Source organism: Python bivittatus, unplaced genomic scaffold (genome assembly GCF_059951505.1).
Source record: "Python bivittatus isolate LINGU-HERP-01145 unplaced genomic scaffold, Pbiv_v1 ctg000220_np1212, whole genome shotgun sequence".
NCBI lineage: Eukaryota > Metazoa > Chordata > Lepidosauria > Squamata > Pythonidae > Python > Python bivittatus.
In genome coordinates, this window is record NW_028277048.1 from 41,763,521 (window position 1) to 41,785,110 (window position 21,590).

The 21,590-nt window shown below is 39.7% G+C and overlaps 2 protein-coding genes across 10 annotated transcripts in view; one reads left to right on the forward strand and one right to left on the reverse strand.

Moving 5' to 3' along the window:
* RFNG (RFNG O-fucosylpeptide 3-beta-N-acetylglucosaminyltransferase) lies at positions 1-9,391 on the reverse strand. 7 transcript variants are annotated; one of them, XM_007434183.4, is made up of 10 exons: positions 9,146-9,329; positions 8,236-8,374; positions 6,741-7,699; positions 5,877-5,925; positions 4,921-5,023; positions 4,476-4,629; positions 2,015-2,100; positions 1,762-1,927; positions 386-471; positions 1-241 (listed from the first exon to the last, which is right to left on the reverse strand). In XM_007434183.4, exons 3-10 carry the CDS (start codon positions 7,221-7,223, stop codon positions 175-177), a joined length of 1,194 nt encoding a protein of 397 aa, XP_007434245.1. In that variant the 5' UTR covers positions 7,224-7,699; positions 8,236-8,374; positions 9,146-9,329; the 3' UTR covers positions 1-174. The 7 variants fall into 7 exon arrangements, with proteins under 7 accessions (XP_007434245.1, XP_025026249.1, XP_025026251.1 ...); XM_025170481.2 differs by lacking the exon at positions 9,146-9,329 and adding an exon at positions 9,336-9,388 and having other exon boundaries at positions 1,762-2,100; XM_025170483.2 differs by having other exon boundaries at positions 1,762-2,100; positions 6,741-7,696.
* The window catches only part of GPS1 (G protein pathway suppressor 1), a 19,692-nt gene continuing 7,448 nt past the window's right edge, over positions 9,347-21,590 (forward strand). Inside the window, exons 1-7 of one of the 3 annotated variants that reach the window (XM_088138439.1) lie at positions 9,414-9,461; positions 11,080-11,283; positions 11,658-11,733; positions 12,178-12,185; positions 14,970-15,062; positions 16,521-16,702; positions 21,147-21,311. In XM_088138439.1, coding sequence (XP_087994565.1) covers positions 9,429-9,461; positions 11,080-11,283; positions 11,658-11,733; positions 12,178-12,185; positions 14,970-15,062; positions 16,521-16,702; positions 21,147-21,311 — 761 coding nt within the window. In that variant the 5' untranslated portion in view covers positions 9,414-9,428. Of the gene's footprint in view, positions 9,462-11,079; positions 11,284-11,657; positions 11,734-12,177; positions 12,186-14,969; positions 15,063-16,520; positions 16,703-21,146; positions 21,312-21,590 lie in introns of all 3 variants that reach the window. The other 2 variants (XM_088138437.1, XM_007434181.4) reach the window with 2 other exon arrangements.

Consider the following 21,590-nt stretch of genomic DNA (forward strand, 5'->3'; position numbering starts at 1 on the left):
AACATTGCAGATATTATTTATAATGTGCCCAAGGCCAAAGTTCTTCTCAAGCATTATTTCGAAGAGTTGCTGATTTGTTTGGGATTTGCTTTGTCTTTCTTTTTCCTCCAAAATATAGCTCTGACTATTCATTGAAAGAGAGCTGTATAAGAGATTCACATGAAAGGGTAGATGTCATTTCACCGTTACAGTGGGGCACCACCGAGTTTCAGGGTAGAGGAGGCAGTGAACAGATTTGAACCTGCAAAGAGTAAGATAAGAAGTTATAGTCTAATCCTGCAAATATATAAATGGATCATAATCAGGCAATTTTCAGTTCTCATGTTTGAATTTCTTGGCCAAACAAGTAGGATAGGGGATTTCATTTAGGAAATAATGTACACACCGAGTTGGATCTTGTTGTACAGTGAATACTTCACCCACACTCACAACATTGCGTTTATTCTCTGGGCCACCATAACTCAAGGTAACCTGGAAAAAAAAACACACAGCCCAAATACTCAAAACTGCACTTGTTAGAATAGGATAACTAACTAACTAATTAACTAACTAAAAGAATTAAGTTTTGGAGCACATTCAAGTCCTAAAATTGGTTTCCACAGTTCGTATGATTAGCTACCAAGGACTGGAAATATATTACAGTCTCTCTAGGATTAGGGCCAATTTATTATTATTATTATTATTATTTTTAATTATTATTTATTTGATTTGTCCCTGCCCATCTCCCCACAACGGGGGACTCTGGGCGGCTTACAACAAAGTAAAATCAGAAATACAATTAAAAGTTATAAAAACCAAACATTTTAAGTATCTTAGTTGGTGAAGGGAGAATGAATAGAATCCCACAACTGCTGCCACCATGCTTATCGAGGGATCTCACTCCAATCCTTAATCTGTTACAGGAAAAAAAAAATCTTTTTATCTCCTTACCATACTGGTTGTAGCCATCTTTTTCCTTAGGAAAAGAAATCAAAGATTTGCTTTTTTTACCTTTGAGTGTATGTTACTGGATGTGGAAGTAAGGCCAACACAATCATAAACTGTTTTTAAATTACAGGTTGTCCTCGTTTAGCAACCACAATTGGGACTAGTAACCTGGTCAATAAGTGAAGCAGATGCTAAGTGAAACCATGACTGTCTTACATCTTACTTCAGCTTTCCTTTGCTTTACAGACCTGTGAAGGTCATAAATGTGAGGACTGGTTGTAAAGTTATTTTTTATCACCATTGTAACTGCAAATGGTCACTACACAAGGCAGTCACTAAATGGGGACTACCTGTATTCATAAAGTTGATGAAACTTCCCTGAAATCCCAGAAGTATAACATTTACCTACTTTCCATATTTTTCTTTTGCTTTAAGTATCCCTACGTCCTACTTACTCTTTCACTTCAGTTCCGTTTTCCACACATAGTAACCATTTTTAAACAAGTATTCAAATTCCACCCTGAAGTTTAATCCAATTGTTTTATGCATAACTTCAAGACCCAACCTTCCCCCCCAAAATACTTTAAGAGCAACTAACACTTATTATTTATGTTTACTTAAAAAATGCCCCTAGTTCCTTCTCCTTGTTTTCCCATCACCATGAAAGAATTTCACAAAAGGCTTCTGTATTTTATTTGTACTACATCAATACTGTCACAGATAACAAACCTGCAGCATAGACTCAATTAGAAACTCCCATGAAACCATGAAGCAAAGACAAGGGCGGTGGTGGGTAGGAAGTATCTGCTTAGTTCAGATAAGAGTTGCCCTTACTTGTCTGAGTACAGCTCCACCACGCAGCCGCTGTAAGTTTTCCAGATGAGAGTGAAATAAGGGGCTGTGCAACAGTTTCACTTCCAAGAGCCCCTCGATGATGTAGCCAATGGTGCAGTCGTCAGGGAGGCGAATTCTCTCTGCAGTGCTGATGAAGCTCCCAAGGCTACCAAAAGCAAAAATCAAGGAATGAATCTCTCTCCAGTTCTCTTCAGGTTGAGGGGTGGGGGCAAATATTCTGAACTGCACACACCTAGCCCATGGACTCATCTTGAGGGCCAGGCCTCTGCTGATACAAAATCCAGCACCACCAGTGGCAAACCAGAATTTTGTAGTGGTCTAGCAAAATAAACAGAGACTTGTTAGAACGACTTTTCTGATCAGCCAGACATGTTCAATTCTATTTGTCTATTAGAAAACCTCAGAAAATGGTTGGAGCTTCAAGAAACCAATCTTGAACCAAATTTGAATTTGAAGAAATACACCAGCTGTGGTCTTCCTTTATGTATTACTAATTCTTCATGTAGTTGCAATGAAATGGGTTCAGTCAGACTTATTTGGAACAAACATGTATAGGATTGTAATCATAATAATTTATTCCGTGGCTATACGACAGAATAATCAGCAGAGTTAATTCTGTCTGCAGAACCACAGAGAAACAGTCGATAATAAGTAAAGGAATGTAATCACAGCCTTACCTACAAATTCAAAGTGGAAATTTGAAATTTGTTTTAAAATGTGAAAATCTACACATTTATTTCTTATTTCACATTAAGAAGCTTAAATCTTTTCATTTCTTTTCAAAAACAACTTTTCTTGTGTTCTGAAGTGTTATATATTTACAAATACATGTTGCTTATAAGTTACATAATTGCCTAATTATTAAGAAGGATTTAATTGGTTTCATAGTATGCTCTTTAGTGTAGGACACAAATAGAAAAGATTACGAGACTTGTCCAGACATGACAGCATCACCTGAATTCTTTCCCTATAATAACAGCAAAATATGATTTGATACATTAATTTTCTACGCCTATAAAGTGGGCTCTGTTTTTCTAAGGCAAACTTATAAATAAAGCTCTCAATTTTATTAGCCTACTACGACTGGCAGTGAGGGATGGAGAAGAAGGTGTCTAATCTAAGCCAAAAACACTGAACTGCCTTCTAGCAATTTTTCTGGTGTTTTCTACTGGATACCATTCTTCCTCCACCAGTTTATTCATTCTGGCCTGCAGGACGTACAGGTAGTCCTTGCTTAACAACCCTAAATTGGACAGACAACTCCGCCACTAAGTGAAGTGGTCATTAAGTGGAAAATCACATGACCACGGCTGTGCTTTCCGGCTGAAAAGGGACAAGACTAATCGGTTTCACACCTTCGGCTTTTGTTTCCTTCCTAACCACTCCCCTGCCCTTTGGAACGCTTGAGTGCCTGCTTACTATCTTGTATGCATCAAAGGCAATGTGATTGTGCTGGCAGCCCAGGCTTGGGAGCCGCGGGTGCGCTACGCAAACAGCTTACAGTACTCTCTTGAAATCCCTTCTTCAATCTCCTCCACTATGTGGTGGGGGGGAAGCAAGCAATTTTTGTAGGCAATCTCTCCTTTGCCAGACCCCTCCCCCCAGCACAGAGTGGAGAGATTGGAGAGGGATTTCAAGAGAGCAAGCTGTTGGCTCTTCTACAGATCGAAAGCAATGAGATCACACCAGCAGCCCAGGGCTGGGAAATGTGGGTGCGCTACCCAAGCAGCTTACAGTACTTTCTTGAAATCTCTTCTTCTCCAATCTTTCTGGTCTGCTGGGGTGGGGGGAGAGAAAAAGCAAGCAATTTCTGTAGGCAATCTCTCCTTTGACCCTTTCCCCTTGCCGGTGCAACTGCATTGGTCGATGTGCAGAAGACCAAACAGCTTGCTCTCTTGAAATCCCTTCTCCAATGTCCCCACTCTGCAGGGGGTGGGGAGAAAAAAAAGAAGTGATTTCTGTAGGTAATCTCTCCTTTGCCAGATCCTTCCCCACCCTGCCTCACAAAGCAGAGAGATTGGAGAAGGGATTTCAAGAGAGTACTGTCAGCTGTTTGCATAGCATATCTGCAGCTCCCAGCCCCGGGGCTGCTGGCGCAATCACATTGCTTTTGATGTGTAGAAAAGCAAACAGCTTACTCTCTTGAAATCCCTTTCTCTCCAATCTCTCTGCTCTGCAAGGGGGGCAAAAAAAGAAAAACCACAGGTCAAGCACAGGACAATGAGTGCTGACTGTAATGGCGATCATGTGACTGAGGGACGCCACAAAGGTCGTAAATTGGCCATAAAGTTATTTTTCAGCACTGTCATAAGTCTGAACGGTCATGAACAAGTGGTCAGTAAGCCAGGACTACCTGTAATCAGCTTCTGAATGACATATTGAGAGCTGCAGTCCCAAAGTGGAAAGGGCCAGGACCTGTTTGGGGAGGGAATTTCAGGGGTTTTAAGGGGTAAAATGAGTGCCATAAGCACTCTTTAAAAACCCTCCACCCCACCCCCCAAATAATGCAAAATAGCATCTGCAGAAATCAACTTTGAGCCATGCCTCTTAGGGAAGTGTTGCCTGGTCCCATGCTGGTGGGCTGGAAAAATAAAATAGGGTGAGGAATTCCAGATGAAAGTAAACATGCAGAGGCTGTACAAAAATCTGATTTGTTCAATTTGTAAAAACAAACAGTGAAAGAATGTGCTCACTGATCCGTCATTCCGGATATGGTCAGCTGCTTCAATTGGATGGTCCAGACTTGGTCTTCCTATATATATATCTTGGCTGTGTGAAAAAGCAGACAAAAGACTCAGGAGGCTCTGCAGATTCACATAGTTGTCATCATCTACATGACAAAACCACCTGCAGAAAATGCAGAAAAGGAAGTTACAACGGAGGTCATAACAAAGATATAACAAAGTTCTCTTTTGGGAGGATTTCATCTTTCAGAATTATTTGTGACAATGCAAATTACATAATTAGAATGCTGGGTGGGTGGGGAGAGAACAAATGGAGAAAATCTTTTCAACTACATAAAATTAGATCAAACCCAGCATTCTCCTTTGCTATCTACTGATCAAAAGAGCAGCAGATACTAATTTATGAAGCCAAAAGAGCACTGAAAGTACTAATGAAACAGTGACTTTCACTTACTTTTGCCCAGACTCTAGAAACTTATCATATTCCACTGACATCTTGCAGCAAAGAGCTTGGCGGGTGTGAACAGCTGAGCAGTTGGTATTAATTATGTGATCTCCTGTAAAATAAAAATGATTGCAACTGGAGAAGGTATGTAGTTTCTAATAGCAAGTATATGAAGAAGAGCCTGGAGGATTACATAAGCATCCAATACTAGCTGCGGAGGATCTAGATCATCTTGCCTAAGCTGCAGCTGGCATCTTTAAAAGACACTGAGTTTGCCCACTTCCTCTCTTAATCACCTTAGGAAATTGCTTGTTACTGATCTTTTGGATGTTAAGAACCTTCAGAAGGACAAGTTTCATTATGCCGGGAGAGTTTCCTTCTATCCTTGATGAAAGAAGTTTCATGTAAGTTTAAGGATTGGCAAGCATGATAGTCTTAATAGGAAATAATGAATATATGTTTTCCCTATGCTTCTGAAAATTTCACCAGGAATGTAAGAAAATTATTGTACTTTTTAATGGTCTTATAGTATTTCTTGCAATTCCATTATTCTACAACTATAAAGCTGCAACATATCTTACACTAAATTTATCTCATTCATATCCACAAGCACTGCATATTGTTACTCCTTTCTGAACATTAAAAGATTGAAGGAACTTGAAAGTATTAGCATCAAGGCCTTCACAAAATTCCCAATGGAGGGGAATAGGCAGCATTTCAAAAAGAAAATACACTTTTTGTACCCACAAATGGAAATAACTGAATATAACATCACAAGCAGCAAGTGCCCTATGGACAGCACCTATTTTCAACCCCTTGCTTTTCTGTACAGGAACTCTGATTCCTGCACCCCCTCAAGACAATGACTGAACTGGGGATCTTCTGTTTGCAAAGCATACAGCAGTTTGTAACAGTGATTTGTATCTTTCCCTAAAAATAAACCTGAAAACTGAAAAGCAATTTACCTGCTCTAAGATGCAACTCACGATCTTCCCAGTCTGTGAATATAAATGTCTATAGGATACAAATCAAGAATTAGTTAACCTCCTGAAGATTTCAAAGTAATGTTATTGTTAGTTTCAGTCAGTATGTTGTATTGGTTTCCAACAGCCTCAAGCAAAAGAAGGACAGGTTTCAACAATGTTAACCTAAATTATTTGATAGAAAGAAAACCAAATATATTGTCTAATATTGCACAAAAAGCAATCATGTACTTCTTATTTTTAACTCAACAAAAATCCCAACAAAACAAAGGTAAAAGGTTTCATACTCTCAATTGAATTATTGTATAACTAACATAAATTCTCCACATGAGAATCCTAGCCAATCATAATCTACCTTCACACAGAACTCTACATGTCAGAATCAGCATGCATGCAGAATTGATCTGATGCATGGTGAATCTGCAGACTTGTTTCATTAGGAGCAAGGGATGGGACTAATTTGAATAGCCCCCGATTCCTGCAATGCATTCTTTGGCCATGCCATGAAGCTCCCTGAATTTCCCTGCTATGGAGAGCTTCTAGAACTCTAGTGTCATTGGGGAAAGGAGGAGGAGAAGTACAAGTGATGGTAAATTATCACTTTTACATGTAACTGGATGAGAGATTTAACTTCAATTATTGTAATATCACACAAAAAGATAATATGCAAATGAGTTGTGCTTCCCATGTCCCCTAAATAACATCCAAAACTGTGAAGGTAAAAGGACATTATGTTCAACCTCTGAAAGATGCTTTAACATGCACATATATATAAAACTGTTAATAAATAATAAATAAAATGTAACTGACAAAATAATGTAACTATTAAATAAATAGTGTGCTTACCTGTCCTTTGGCCTGAGATATCCATGTTTGGAACAGCAAGTTTAGCCTTGTTTTATGATATTTCCTTGTGGTTTTCACAGCAATAAAAATATCCTTCAATTCCAACTTCTCCTTAGTGGAGACTTCAGCAGTTTCCGTATGTATCACACTGTGTGGCCTTTCATTTATCTTTCCATTAGTTTTCAGATGGGATCCACTAGTGTCTATGACATAATGACTCCATTTTTCTAATAGGTTCTGTTTTATCAAGGGCACTATATTGTTAATCTCAGCATCCAAAGGATCAGGGGAATTGAACTCCACCTGCTGTAGTGGGATATCATTCTTGTTGGAACTATTAAAAACAAGTGATAGGCGTGGCTGAGGATAGATTCTAAATCTCCAGCTGGATTGGAATTTGGGAATTAGCAAAAGGAGAACTGTACAAGTGATAACTGAGAGCAGGAAGCATATCTTACTGAGCCTAATGCAAGAAAAGCTCATTCTTCAGCCCCTAAGGGCCTTTGCCATCTTGTAAAACTGGGATATCACTTTCCAGTGATGATGATTGAATTCCAATGAAGCCCAATTGTGTAAAAATTACTGAACTTGTGGGACTTTTTTTAGCCATACAGCATCATCTTTGTGGCACTCAATCATTATAGAGGTTGATTTCTTTCTATTTCTGCATTTGGATTTGTCATCCTAAAATACAGGATTTGTCATCTATTATATGACAGAAAAAAAAAATCTGAAACCTGAATGTTTTAAGTAGCCATGAGATAAGAGTCAAAATGGCTTAAAATCACCAACAAAATTGTTACTGTGGACTTACATTATGTGTATATATGAAACTGCTTTATACAGAACCATAATTGATCTCCCTGGTCCAGTATTATTGTGATAGCTCCCAAGTCTTTCCAGTTACCTGCTGATGCTTTGGTTAGAGCTTTAGTGTAGGGGATGCTGCTGAAGATCTGCTATTATAAAAGAAACATTAGACATTAGGTAAAAAACTGAATATATTTTAGAGCTTTATGTACATTATTAATGGGAATGGCCTTAAATAATGTTTAGGAAACCTGCTGAAAGAAAGGGAAATATAATTGAGGGAGAATCTTCTTATCCAAATCCAAGTTATTCAAGATTATTACTTTTATGCTGAAAGTTTCTGTTACTTGTTCTATCAGTTTAAGCCTACTTAAAAATAGTGATCTACAATACCTAATTATTGTATATAACCTATATATACAATCTACAGTATACTTAATGTAGTAGAAACTCCCTCCCCCAAAGTATGGAGATAAACTTAACTGCATTTTTTTCATATGATTCAGCTTCTTTTTTTGGGAATAAGTGAAAAGAAATTAATTGAAGTTAGATGGTTTATTCAAAAGAAGGGAAAAGACTCACAGTCTTCCTGTCTAGGAACATGCACCCTCAGTGATACACTGTTAGGGCCACATATCAATAGTGGGTGTTACTGAATTAAGTAATGGATAAGATCATATATTACCTGTTTTCCTAATGCCTCATTTTTCTCCTTGATGCTCCCCCTTTTCTCTGACACCTTTTTCTCTCTCTCTCATTCAGCAGCCTTCCAGAAAATCCAGATCATCCTTGCATAATCATCTGAATTAAGTGTCTGCAGAGGGCTTTTGAAATAAGGCCAAGGAGTGCATGAAATTAAGGCAAGAACCACATTGGCCACCACCCCTGCTTTATACTATAGGGGCTGTGAAATACATTGTATGCAGTCCATTCTGCACAGAATCAGATGCACTTTAATTAATTGATTTCAGTGTGCTTAGGAAACCCTAATACCGTAGAACAAAACAAGTCAGATTTACAGATTTGTTTTTTAAGTGCACTGATGCCATGATAAAGAAATCTTTTGCGCTTCCCAAAAAGTATGTCAGTACGAGATCAATTAATATATTACTCCAGTAAACAAAAAACAAAGTACTGCATATATTTTAAGCAGTATTTATATTTTTTTCAGAAAACAACAACAACTGTTTTCCCCAAGGAGGATATTATTGCTACAGGTTGCTGCGTGGTATAATCCTTGGACCATTCACTCAAAAATAAAATTCAGTGAGCAGGAATTTATTCTTAAGTAAACTTAGGTAGGACTACGGCCTCATGATCATCTTGAGGTCAACTGTAATTTCAAGCAGAGAGTTTAAAACTAACACATTTGGAAACAACCCCTAGGGTCGTCCTGGCTTTTTCTTCGGGACAACTTCCCCAAAGGCAGACCTCTCTGGGGACCAGGCGTCCCAAACCGGTTGCCATAGAAGCGCCTCCGCTCCTCACCATGGCAACAAGCACACACACCTTGACCCCCCCTTCCCCCCGTGAAAACACTATGGGAATTCGGCCCCTCCCGCTACCCGCCAAGGCGAGTGTTTCTGGTCTCCTACCGGCAGCAGCGGCTCCGCTCCTGCTCGCGGCGGAAGAAGCCGCGGCGGAAGAAGCCGGGGCGGGCGCTTGGCTCTCGCTGCGCTCGCTGGGCCAGGCTTCGAGCCCGCTCTGGGCCAAATCAAGCGGACACCGGGGGAAGGGGTGATCGGGGAGGAGATTGAAGGAGTACGGTCCCTTTAAGGGCTTTACCTGTCGCCGGCTTGACCCGGTTGCGTAGAGTGATCCGGACGTGGAAGTGGGAGGGGAGGACGTGACCCGGAGGTGCATGGTGCGAGGGTCAATATGCCGCTACCCGTCCAAGTCTTCAATTTACAGGTATCGAGGAAGTTTTGAGGGGTCGGTTGGGGGTTTCGTCGCAGGGCGTGTCTTGTGGTGGCTCGTTGGGTAATTAACGCGGTGGCGGGAAGGAGCCTGTTTGGTGACCACCGCTGAGCAGCTCCGCCGGCTGATCAGCCCATGTGTTATTCTCGGAAGCTCCCCGGACTGCCTCCCTGAGGAGGGGGAGGCGGCGGAGGCACGCGGGAGACACGGGCGGCCTCGAGCGAAGACTCAGTTCCGTTACCCAGGGAGCGAGTCGTTGGCCGCGACTACCGCCAGATGGAGAGGCCCCGCCGCCTGGTGCGCTTGGTTCTGCGTCTCTTCTCCGCACACACCCTTTACACCTCCACCTCCCTCCCCTCCCCTCCCCGCTCTTCTTTTGGTTCTGTAGAAGCTGTAGGGGTGACCTCTGAGGGCTGCTGGCTAGCCGAAGGAGTCAGTCCGGGGTTCTTCACTCCACGTACGGACGGAGAATATTTGGGAATTCCCAAAACACAGTAGATATGCTTAGTTTGAATGTTTTAGAAGGTCTTCTAGGGTCGACTTCGGCTTTTCTTTTTTTCCTGGGAGTTGTGGGGTGACACTACAGCATAAAGCGGGAAAGTAGATATAGATAACTCTCGTCACCAGCTGTCCATGCCCACCTTGACCTTCAGTAAGGATGACTGAAAGAGAATTATAGCACTGTTTGCATAACGAAGAGTTGTTTTATCTCCTAGTTATGAAATGCAGTGCCCCAGCAAGTGCTGCCACTCAAAAGTCAGAATAAACTGGTTGGTTTTTGTGTCCTTCTGTAAGTGTGCATTTGCTTCCAAACATGAAAATCAACCAAAGCAATGTCTGAAATGTAATGAGAAATTTAATTACTGTGAGCAGACATTTTGGCAATGCAATCCTATCTCCCATCTCAGAAACATTACAGTTGTTGATGCATTAAGAATAGTAGAATGGCAGGACAAAAATAAGGGCGGAGAAACTTTTGCATCTTTCTGTCTCCTTCCTGATTACAGTCTCCTGTCCCAAAAGTTCACTTTTGTTTCTCAAAGGCATTTTGGTCTTTCTTTTGTTGATTTTAACTGATGCCTGAAACCAACAGCCTTGAAAGATGACAACAGACAGAGGGAGGAATTCTGATGTTGGATTTCTCTCTGATCATTGTCTCCTAAAACATTTTCCAAGGGCCATAGGCTTGCAGCATTAAGAAAAAAAGTGCTTGAGAAATCAAGATTTTTGCCTGCTGTTGCAGTCTCCCTTCCCAAACCCCCTCCTCATCTATCTTACCTTAGAGATGTCATATATTTTTCTGGCACCTCTAAGAGCACTATGGAAAGTTTTCTGCAACCCAAAATCATATTACCCATGTCACAAGTTTCATGAAATGCATCTGTTCTGATTTTACTATTTATAATACAGTATTTAGGAAGTGTTGCATCCAAGCCAGTGGATTTGACATTTGTTGCTTGTTGAATGTGGCACTTGATTGCTAATTTATAACCTTAAGGGGGATATTTATGAAGGTGAAAGAGAAAGAAAGCCAGAACATATTATTCTAAGCCTACCGTGAATGATAGTTGTTTATGACTGCAGAGGCATTAACTTCCTTTCTTTCCTTTAGCAGCTGGCGAGCTCTGTGTCAGGGCGAGGGGGTACAGAGAGTCAGGACAGGATGAGGGATAGTTCAGTTCCAAGCTCAGCTTCCTCGTCAGTGACAGATCTATACAACACTCCCCGCAGCAGTAGGTCAGACCTCTTCCTCCCAGGTACATCTGGAGACTTCAGCCTGAGTGCCTGCTTATCAGCCTGCACCCTACTTTATGAGGTATCTCAAAGGAGAAAGCACTCAAGGATGTCTGAGTGAGAATGACTTGAGTTTTATCAGCATTAAGGCATTATTCTTCTCTTTAAAAAAATCCTTTCTCTGAATTGGATGTGTTTCAAATAACAAGGGATTTTGTTACATGTTGTTGAGCTGCTAGTAAAGATATTTGTCTCTCATTGTCTAAGTACAGTTGAAAGCTTGCAGACCCGAAGCAGTGGGAGACAGACTATAATTTTTCATAGCAGTTTATGGTTTTAATTTGTTATGTATTTGATTTATGTATTTTAAACATTTTTCTACTTCTATGTAATGATTTAAACACAACATTGCATATCTATTTTTTTCTTAACAAATGTCAATACTTAAAATCAAAGCAATTAACATTAACACAACAGGATTATCTGACTATACTGAAGCTAAGAAAATTGCAAGACTGGTTTGGCATCCATTGTTTGGGGGGAGGGATTGCATAGATGAAGTCCTGGCATGAAGAAGGCTGTCATTTTGGAAATAAATCATCACCAATCTTCCACTAGAATAGGGATAAGAGGTGTAGAGACTGTGTATGGCTCTTGCATTATTTTTGTTTGTTTTTAGTGGCCTCCAGAAATCACATAGTTGGAATTTGGCAGCAAATTATTAAGTAACAAAGCACAGTATTCTAATCCCTGGAAACAAAACAATGTGTGCAAAAAATATAGTTCACCAGAACCCTTTATGCAATTCTCAGGGACCCCACAGAGTAGGTGAAGTCGAAAATCTAGGCCTTTTTAGATTTTTTTTTGGAGGAGTTGAGTGGCTTTTAAGGACTGAAATGATTGCCTTAAGCTATTTCAAATCTTCAAGCCCCCAATAACTCTTTCCAAAATTGACTTGTGGCCCTTACCCTTCTAGGTTTTGGAGTACATGACCAATATACCATGCTAAGTTTAGTACAGTCCTTGAGCTGACAGAAGGAGAGCTCCTGGTAATGGCAATTGGATGAGCATTCAATTGCATGGTATCATCCTGACACTGCTCTGTCCATTATGACATTCAGACACCCCAAAATTAAAATAGTACTTCACCATAAAAAGCATGTTCACAAAAGTCAGGGGCACCCAAGAACTGAAAGTCTAAATGATAAAGAGGATTCATATATAAACAATCTGCCCTTTGTATGATTATTCTACGTTCAGATTCCTATACCACTTTTATCCATGAAGGACTCAAATGTTATATTATGTCTTCTTTTTCTAGAAAGTCTATACTGTGAAAGAGCACATTTTTCTAGAAATGTCTTGTTTCTGTAATAGAGCACATTTAATATGCAAAGAATGCAGATTCTCAAGTTGAAAAGCCTTGGGCAATAGGAATGGCTTTGACTGAGACTTTGGAGAGTTCCTGCTAACCAGACAAGACCTGGTATGGAACCTGTGGCATTTCATATGTTGTTAGGCTAGCTACTTCAGTCCTAGCCTTCCTAACTAGTGGGTATTTCTGATGGCAAGTGTGGTCCAGTGGCATTTGCAGAATCTCAGGCTGCCAATCTGCACTCCATTAAGATAGATTTACCAATGATCTGGCATTGATACATTATCTTAAAATGTTCATATCAATCTGGTAGCTCTAATGCCTGCAAATGGAGAAAATTTGTAAAGCCCAGTTTATCACTGTTTCCTTATCCAGGCCCACTTGGGGGATAGGGTTAATGGAAGAAATAATAAGGGTCTCAGCATAGGTGAATGCTATAAACTTAGGGAAAGTTCAGGCAGGTCACTCATAATCACAGAAGGCTGTAACCTTTGAGAATTTGAACATTCTGTTGTCCAGCCTTTTAAAGTACCCTTTGAAATGATAGGGTTCAGGGAAAAAGAAAGAAATCTGTCACATGTAGCATTATTTATTTATTTAATTTGTATAGCTACCAATCTCACCTAAGTGACTCTGGGTGGCTCATAACATCATCTTGTCACACAAGTACATAATTAGGATCTTATGGCAGATTATAAAATTTTATCTAGATCAAAGATTTTCAATCTTTCTTGTGATGCTTATGTCATATCAAAACAATTTCCTTGGAACTTATGTGTATCTCAGAGGATGCAAACATAAGTACAGAATACATGTTGCATGCCATAAATGTAGTAAAAACCCTCAAGACAGCAAGACTATATTACGCAAACAAAATAGTAGAGGTAAGCATCCTTCATATTCTCCTTAAAATGCCAGGCTTTTAAGCTCCTTTTTGTTGATTTAAAATAAAAAAGGATTTGGGAACAGAGGAACCCTGTTATGGTTTCATTGCATATATTTTGTACAATGTGGCATTTGCCCCTTGGTTCATTGTGGGCTTTGGGTTGATGCATAGGGTTTCACTGTGCTGTTAAAAATCAAGAGTGCAACCTATGACATCATATTCAATCCTCTCTTTCATACCACAGAGGAAGATTGGTAGTAGGCAGGCTGTCATGCTGTAAAACTAATTTTCTTTCATTTCTCATTGATAAACGTCTGATAAACTTCCAAGGAAGCCTTTGCCTTCATGTCCTCCTTATGGACTTTCTAGAGGAACTTAACTGGCCAGGATATAGAATAAAAATAGGCCTTTGGTGTGACCTAATGAGATTCTTGATACTGATGTGCTTTAGATCAAAATTTCACCAAATAAGTGGAAAAGATGACATCTGTAGTGGATCAGACCTGGCTTTAGAGCTAACAGTGTATGGTTCATATTTAGTTCTCTTCTATTTGTTCTAAATAGTTTTACTTTTCTTTGCATTTATAGCCATGCTTTTGATGTATATTTGCTTGCTTGATTTATCCATATTGTATAAGTTTGTAAATTTGCATGTATGGAATTGTAAATCTGCATTTGCTCATGCCATGTAAAATTGCTGCTCTTCATTTTAACTGTTGAGAAAATTGCTGAGCAGAAAATTCATGATGAGGGCACTCCTCCCCTCCCCCCAAAGTCTGAAAGCCCAGGCAGCTCCCCAAATTGCCAGCTCATAAATCCAGCCCTGATCTTGGATACTGAACTACTGCAGCAAAAGAAAATAATTTCGGGCTATTATTCCATGTTTCAGCCATGGTAGTAATATGGAGATACAGCACTGTATACAGTATACGTGCACTTGGATTTGGCTGAAAATTTTCCACAGAGATTTAAGTTGATATTCTTGTTAACAATTATTTCTATTTGTTATGAATGGAAATCAAAAGCATACCTAGAATTTCCTATGATTTATATGAAACAGTATAAACTTGGGATAATAAGCTGACAAGCAAGAGAAGTACCCCATTTTAGTTCTGCTAAATTCTGCTAATTTCTTTTTTCTTTCCCAATATAACATTGTTCCATTTGTTCTACCTGAGAACAAACTTTGTAGAAACTGATACATAGCTGGTTCATACTAAAAGGATTAAAAAATGTTTTTGACTGCCTTTTTATGTTCAGAAAATGGTCAATCACCTCTATTATTGAGAGCAAAGAAATCTATTGAGTGAATTAGTGGTGCAAAGTGAGAGTAGTACTTTTGGCAGATCTGGAAAACAATTTTATGGGAGTGAAAATTCTAGCTATAGATGCATTGCTTAGATGTCAAGCCCCATCATACTTGCTTGCTAATACATGGGAAACTTTCTCTTGGGGCTGGGAGGGAGAATCCTCATTTCTGTTTCACTCACACTCTTTGCTGTTGCAGGGTGCGGTAGAGCCCATGCAGATTGATGTAGATCCCCAAGAAGATCAACAAAATGCACCTGATATCAACTATGTGGTGGAGAACCCAACTCTGGTATGTGCTTGAGGGCAAAAATGACAAAACCAGGCTGCTTGGAATTGTCTTCTAAAACCTAGGTTCTCCATTAGTCCTTAATTTAAGCAAATGCTGCCTGTTTATTGTTTTACTTGTAACCTTTGCTTATATACTTTTATCTGTGTATTTTACTTTATTTTTCTGATTTCTATGTCATCTGGGCTTTCAGAATGTTTGACAAGAACTGAGACAATGCAGTAAGGGATGTGGGGATCTAGGATATTGAGGAAAATGGATTTATATTGTCAGTTAATATGGGGGGGGAATTTGAATCACAACTGCCAGAAGCTCTTTCATGCTATGAAACAGAAACAGCCCACCATTTTCCTTTTCTTATATAGATGAAGTCTTCTTGGAGTAAAGCTTAACAGTTGGTGACCTTATGAAGATGCCTGTGTTGCTTTAGTGGCAACATTATGGAAGTGGGTTGTCATTGCCCTCTTCCAGAATGTTTTTTCAACTTCCTAGTCTTACAAGCATCAGCTAGGTCTGATCTTGCTTAGCTTTTTGAGACCGGAAGGTGCTATCCCCTTGTAGGGCTTTCTCATAGAGCTATCAGTTTGAGTTGTAAGTTTAAAACAAATGTTATATTTTGGTAGTGTTTTTGATTATAAACCTTACAACAGCCCTATGAAATAGGTCAGTATTATCCCCATATTAGGAATAATATTACCAAGGTCTACATGAACTTCATGTCTAGTGCCCCAAGGGAGCAAGACCATTACTGTGATAACTGTTCCTACTAGTTCTTCCTTCTCTGCACTGCAATCTTGGAGAGTATAATCATCATATGAGCCAGTACAGCGTATAGGTTAAGATCTTTGGCTAGGAGTGGAAAAACCCTGGCTCAAGTCTACTCACCCTCAGCCACAGACGCTCACTGAGCGGCTTTGGGTCAGTCATTTTATCTCAGCCCAAAATAGCTCACAAAGTTGTTGTGGGAGTAAAACAGGTATTGTACTATACTTAACTATAAACACATACTTATTAATACTGTCATGATTTTCCCTCTGTGATCATCCTCCTTCCAGACATGAGTTCTCAATACAGAAGTGTTTGCCTGTGTAGTAATTGCTACTGAGAGAGAACCCACTTCCTCAGTGAGCCCAGTTGTGACTTTTTTCTTTTTGGAGATTAAAAACAGTAGTGTGATGTTATCCACTGCATTTATTCTACAGAGAATTTTGATGCATAGATACCTGTCACACAGATTAGATAATATAGCAAAAATGAAATGAATGTACAATTTGGGCAATTGTCATTAAAAAACAAAAACGTCAAGGAATTATTCCTGTATGCTTCAGGATCTAGAGCTAGCAATCATCTGGGAACTCTATGGTTCTTCTATAGTTATTGGACTAAAAATGCAAGGAGCTTGATAGTTGGGCTAGTACGCACTACCATCCATGATCTCTTCATTCCGGCTGGGACATTCAGGATCTGGAGCAGTATGCAGCAAGTTACAGCGGCCTGATGCGGATTGAGCGACTGCAGTTCATCGCTGACCATTGCCCACAGCTGCGAGTGGAAGCCCTGAAGATGGCGCTCTCATTTGTCCAAAGAACATTCAATGTGGATGTTTATGAGGAGATTCACCGGAAGTTGACTGAAGCTACCAGGTACTAAGATGAAGAAGGGTCTTGAGAGGCTTCTTGGGGATGCATGGCACTGAAAAGGAAAGCTCTGGAACAGATAGAGGCACATGCATGCGTGCATGCATACATAGTCAATGACCAGCATATAGCAAGATAAACTACAGTTAAAGATAATAAAGCATTCATACAAATATAGATAACTTGAATTAAGTATTGCATAGTATTATGAACATTACATCTATAAAATCTATAAAACCAATCTAAGTAACTAAACCTATTAAGTTGTGAATGTTTTCTTAAAAAAAGTTATTATCCTGGCGCATTAAAACTAACATTTATACAAATGTGCAACAAACTTATATTATGTAAATTATCATTTCTAATCATACAAAACCTAACAGATATACAGTCAGGTCCAGAAATATTGGGACATCGACACAATTCTAACATCTTTGGCTCTATACACCACCACAATGGATTTGGAATGAAACAAACACAATGTGTCTTAACTGCAGACTGTCAGCTTTAATTTGAGGGTATGTACATCCAACTCAGGTGAACGGTGTAGGAATTACAACAGTTTGCATATGTGCCTCCCACTTGTTAAGGGACCAAAAGTAATGGGACAATTGGCTTCTCAGCTGTTCCATGGCCAGGTGTGTGATATTCCCTCAGTACCCCAATTACAATGTGCAGATAAAAGGCCCAGAGTTCATTTCAAGTGTGCTATTTGCATTTGGAATCTGTTGCTGTCAACTCTCAAGATGAGATCCAAAGAGCTGTCACTATCAGTGAAGCAAGCCATCATTAGGCTGAAGAAACAAAACAAACCCATCAGAGAGATAGCAAGAACATTAGGTGTGGCCAAAACAACTGTTTGGAACATTCTCAAAAAGAAGGAACGCACCGGTGAGCTCAGCAACACCAAAAGTCCCGGGAGACAATGGAAAACAACTGTGGTGGATGACCGAAGAATCCTTTCCCTGGTGAAGAAAACACCCTTCACAACAGTTGGCCAGATCAAGAACACTCTCCAGGAGGTAGGTGTATGTGTGTCAAAGTCAACAATCAAAAGAAGACTTCACCAGAGTGAATACAGAGGGTTCACCACAAGATGTAAACCATTGGTGAGCCTCAAAAACAGGAAGGCCAGATTAGAGTTTGCCAAACGACATCTAAAAAAGCCTTCACAGTTCTGGAACAACATCCTATGGACAGATGAGACCAAGATCAACTTGTACCAGAGTGATGGGAAGAGAAGAGTATGGAGAAGGAAAGGAACTGCTCATGATCCTAAGCATACCACCTCATCAGTGAAGCACGGTGGTGGTAGTGTCATGGCGTGGGCATGTATGGCTGCCAATGGAACTGGTTCTCTTGTATTTATTGATGATGTGACTGCTGACAAAAGCAGCAGGATGAATTCTGCAGTGTTTCGGGCAATATTATCTGCTCACATTCAGCCAAATGCTGCAGAACTCATTGGACGGCACTTCACAGTACAGATGGACAATGACCCAAAGCATACTGCAAAAGCAACCAAAGAGTTTTTGAAGGGACAGAAGTGGAATGTTATGCAATGGCCAAGTCAATCACCTGACCTGAATCCCATTGAGCATGCATTTCACTTGCTGAAGACAAAACTGAAGGGAAAATGCCCCAAGAACAAGCAGGAACTGAAGACAGTTGCAGTAGAGGCCTGGCAGAGCATCACCAGGGATGAAACCCAGCGTCTGGTGATGTCTATGTGTTCCAGGCTTCAGGCTGTGATTGACTGCAACGGATTTGCAACCAAGTATTAAAAAGGGAAAGTTTGATTTATGATTATTATTCTGTCCCATTACTTTTGGTCCCTTAACAAGTGGGAGGCACATATGGAAACTGTTGTAATTCCTACACCGTTCACCTGAGTTGGATGTACATACCCTCAAATTAAAGCTGACAGTCTGCAGTTAAAGCGCATTGTGTTGTTTCATTCCAAATCCATTGTGGTGGTGTATAGAGCCAAAGATGTTAGAATTGTGTCGATGTCCCAATATTTCTGGACCTGACTGTAAAGTACTGTGGCACAGATTCCAACAGTGCTCCCTGAAATATGTACTTATCCCCTTTCGATATCTGTAGGGAATGCAGCTGAATTTAGAGGCATTCAGGGAGAATATATCATGTCTGTCAGAAAATGGAAACCAAAGAGAAAATACGCCTGGGTGCTCTGGAGAATTGGCTAATAGTATGCATGAATATCCTTATAAAAGGGGCAGTTCAGAAGACAATGAGCAGCCTTCTCACCATTACCCATTCTACAGGGGCAAAACTGTTCATTGTAAGGAATTTTCTTACACTTCCCTTCCAAGTCAACAGCTGGTAACAGTGAGATTGTGCTACCGTCCTAGCTTGTCTATATTTAGATATTGCAGTCTGTCTAAGGTATTTGGCTGGGCTGAAATTGAAGGTTGAGCACCTAAGCAGAAACCTACTGGCACAGAAGATTGAGTTTCCTGGCTTTCTATATCTATTATTCTCTGCTTAACTTGACTGTGGCACAGTCAGGGTCTAAGGCTAATGTACCATCCTGCAAGTAACCAGAGGAATTTTCAAATCAGGCAGAATGGAGCTTTATTGTTTGGTTAACTTCTTCTGATACATTTTTTAGCAATCTGATGGGGCAGAAGATTGTTTTTAGTGAATATTTTTAGAGGGTTCTCTCTGCACCATACAGAAGTTAATGCTTGGATTTTAGCAATTAATAGTTTAACTGCTGCTGGGATATAAAATGCTCCCTGATAAAAGGCCAGAGTAACCAAAGTTGATTTCTGTGCATTCTGTAGCAAGTACTCTAGTTGTGCATTCCAGCTTCCTATTACATGGAATACTGTTCCCAAATATTTGAATAATTGTACCTGTAGTAGGCCATTCCTACTTAGTTTCCACCTGTGGACTTTAAGGTGTTTTGGAAGGACCATGACACTTACTTCATTGCAATTAATTTCTAAAAGTTCCTCCATTGCAAAATTCTGTAAGGGACCACAAGGCCATTCTCAGGTGAGCCTGGGTCAGTGCCAAGTGGACTACATTGTCCACATAAAGAAGAGTTGAAACATGTTTGTTGCCAGCTTTGGGAGATGATGGATCAAATCATATGAAACCAGGGAATTTATTGAACCATGTTGAGTAGTATTGGAGCCAGAATACAGCTCTGCCTAACCCATCCAGATTTCCTTATTACAATAGTTCTGGATAGAACATGGACTTTTATTCTAGAATTTTCATTAGGTTTTTGCTATAAAAAGTATCAACAGAATGAAGGTAAGAATTCCTTCATTCTTTGCCATAATCTATGTCTAGAAATTGAATCAAAGGCAGCCTTAAAATCTTCAAAGGCAACTTATGGCATTGATCTGGGACTAGCTGTATATTTTTCAATCAAAAACTGTAGTATCAGGGCATAGTCTTTATGGGAGTGATCTTCCTTGTAACCCGTCTGGTTGTTTGGTGATAGATTCTGCCTCAGCCCAATCTAATAGCTTTTATCTTAAATAGATAGCATATATTTTCCTAATAATATTCAGTAAGCTAAAAGATTGTTAATTGGGAGGAACATTCCTTTTACTTTTTTTTTTTTTAAATTAGGACTACTATTGCCAAACCCGATTCCCATGGAAATCTTGCAGTACCGTCTGTATATGTAAAAAGGAGAAACCTCTGAGAGAGACCCCATAATAGCCAGATGACCGTATTCAGGAGGTTATCTTTCTTGTTCAACATTTGCATATGGTTTCAGTTTGGGCTCTTCCTTTACATCTTAAGAGCCATCCATGGACCCTGTAGAAAGAGAGCCCTTTCATTTGCGTTCTGGTATTCTTATGAACTGAGCATTAGAACTGAGTGTAGCTGACAATGTTTGCTGTTAAAAAAAACCTATCTAGCAGGGAGGGAGAGCATAGTTATGCTACTGAAGTCAGCTTTTGATCTTCTTGGCTCTTTGTCTACTTTCTTGGTTAAATCAAGAAGGTTGATAGTGTTGCTGTTGCTCACTCAAATAGTGAAACAAATGGGTCCAACTTGTTTTCCATCTATAGTAGCTTTCCTATCTTGCCAGCAGTTTTAACACCCATCAATCCATTCAGCACAGCCTGTGGCAAGGGATTGTAGGAGTTGTAGATTAGAAGATCCAGAGGGCTGCTAGCACCCCCAGTGTCATTAAATTGTCATTTTATAAATGGCTGTGTGAATTTCCACTTTTCTTTAGACAGAACACAATATATTAATAGAACTGCTTTTCTGAATTTAGAGTTTCACTGACCAAGATATCAATATCTTGTAAAGCCAATTAGATTATCTTCCTTATGCATTACTATAATCCTTCTCTGTTCTTGCAGATTGTTGCAGTATAAAGGTTGTTATATCTGTAGGTAACAGATAATTCTGTGTTCCTGTACACTTTGTGTATCTGTTGTTTCCTTTTCAGAGAGCTGCAGAACACACCTGATGCTGTCCCAGATGGTGGGATAGAGCCCCCTCCTCTAGACACAGCGTGGGTCGAGGCTACCCGCAAAAAAGCTCTTCTCAAGCTGGAAAAGTTAGACACAGATCTTAAGAACTACAAAGGAAATTCAATCAAGGAAAGCATCAGGTGATACCAAGGAGATTAATTTATGAAAAAAGAAAAAGAAATCAGAGTCAGCAATTGCGAATTTGTAAAACTAATTTCAGAATAATGTTTTAAAATGCCTCCTGGAATCATTTTGAGGGGTTGTGTATACTTCAAATGACATTTTCTTGAATTTATTATTTACAGTTTTCTGATACACGTTGCCATGAAATAAAACCATGAAGGAATCTTTGTGTAGAAATATGGTACCCATTTCCTTTTCACACAAAAAGGGTTTTCCATGGTCTGTGCTCACAGAAT

Excerpts from the sequence above, each read along its gene's own strand:
- RFNG (XM_088138440.1), bottom strand. The coding sequence starts at position 7,223 with ATGAGCTTTTCTTGCATTAGGCTCAGTAAGATATGCTTCCTGCTCTCA. Across the intron at positions 5,024-5,876 it reads TGAGTTGCATCTTAGAGCAG|GAGATCACATAATTAATACC; the intron begins GTAAATTGCTTT and ends TTTATTTTACAG. Across the intron at positions 472-1,761 it reads GTGGAGCTGTACTCAGACAA|GTTACCTTGAGTTATGGTGG; the intron begins GTAAGGGCAACT and ends TTTTTTTTCCAG.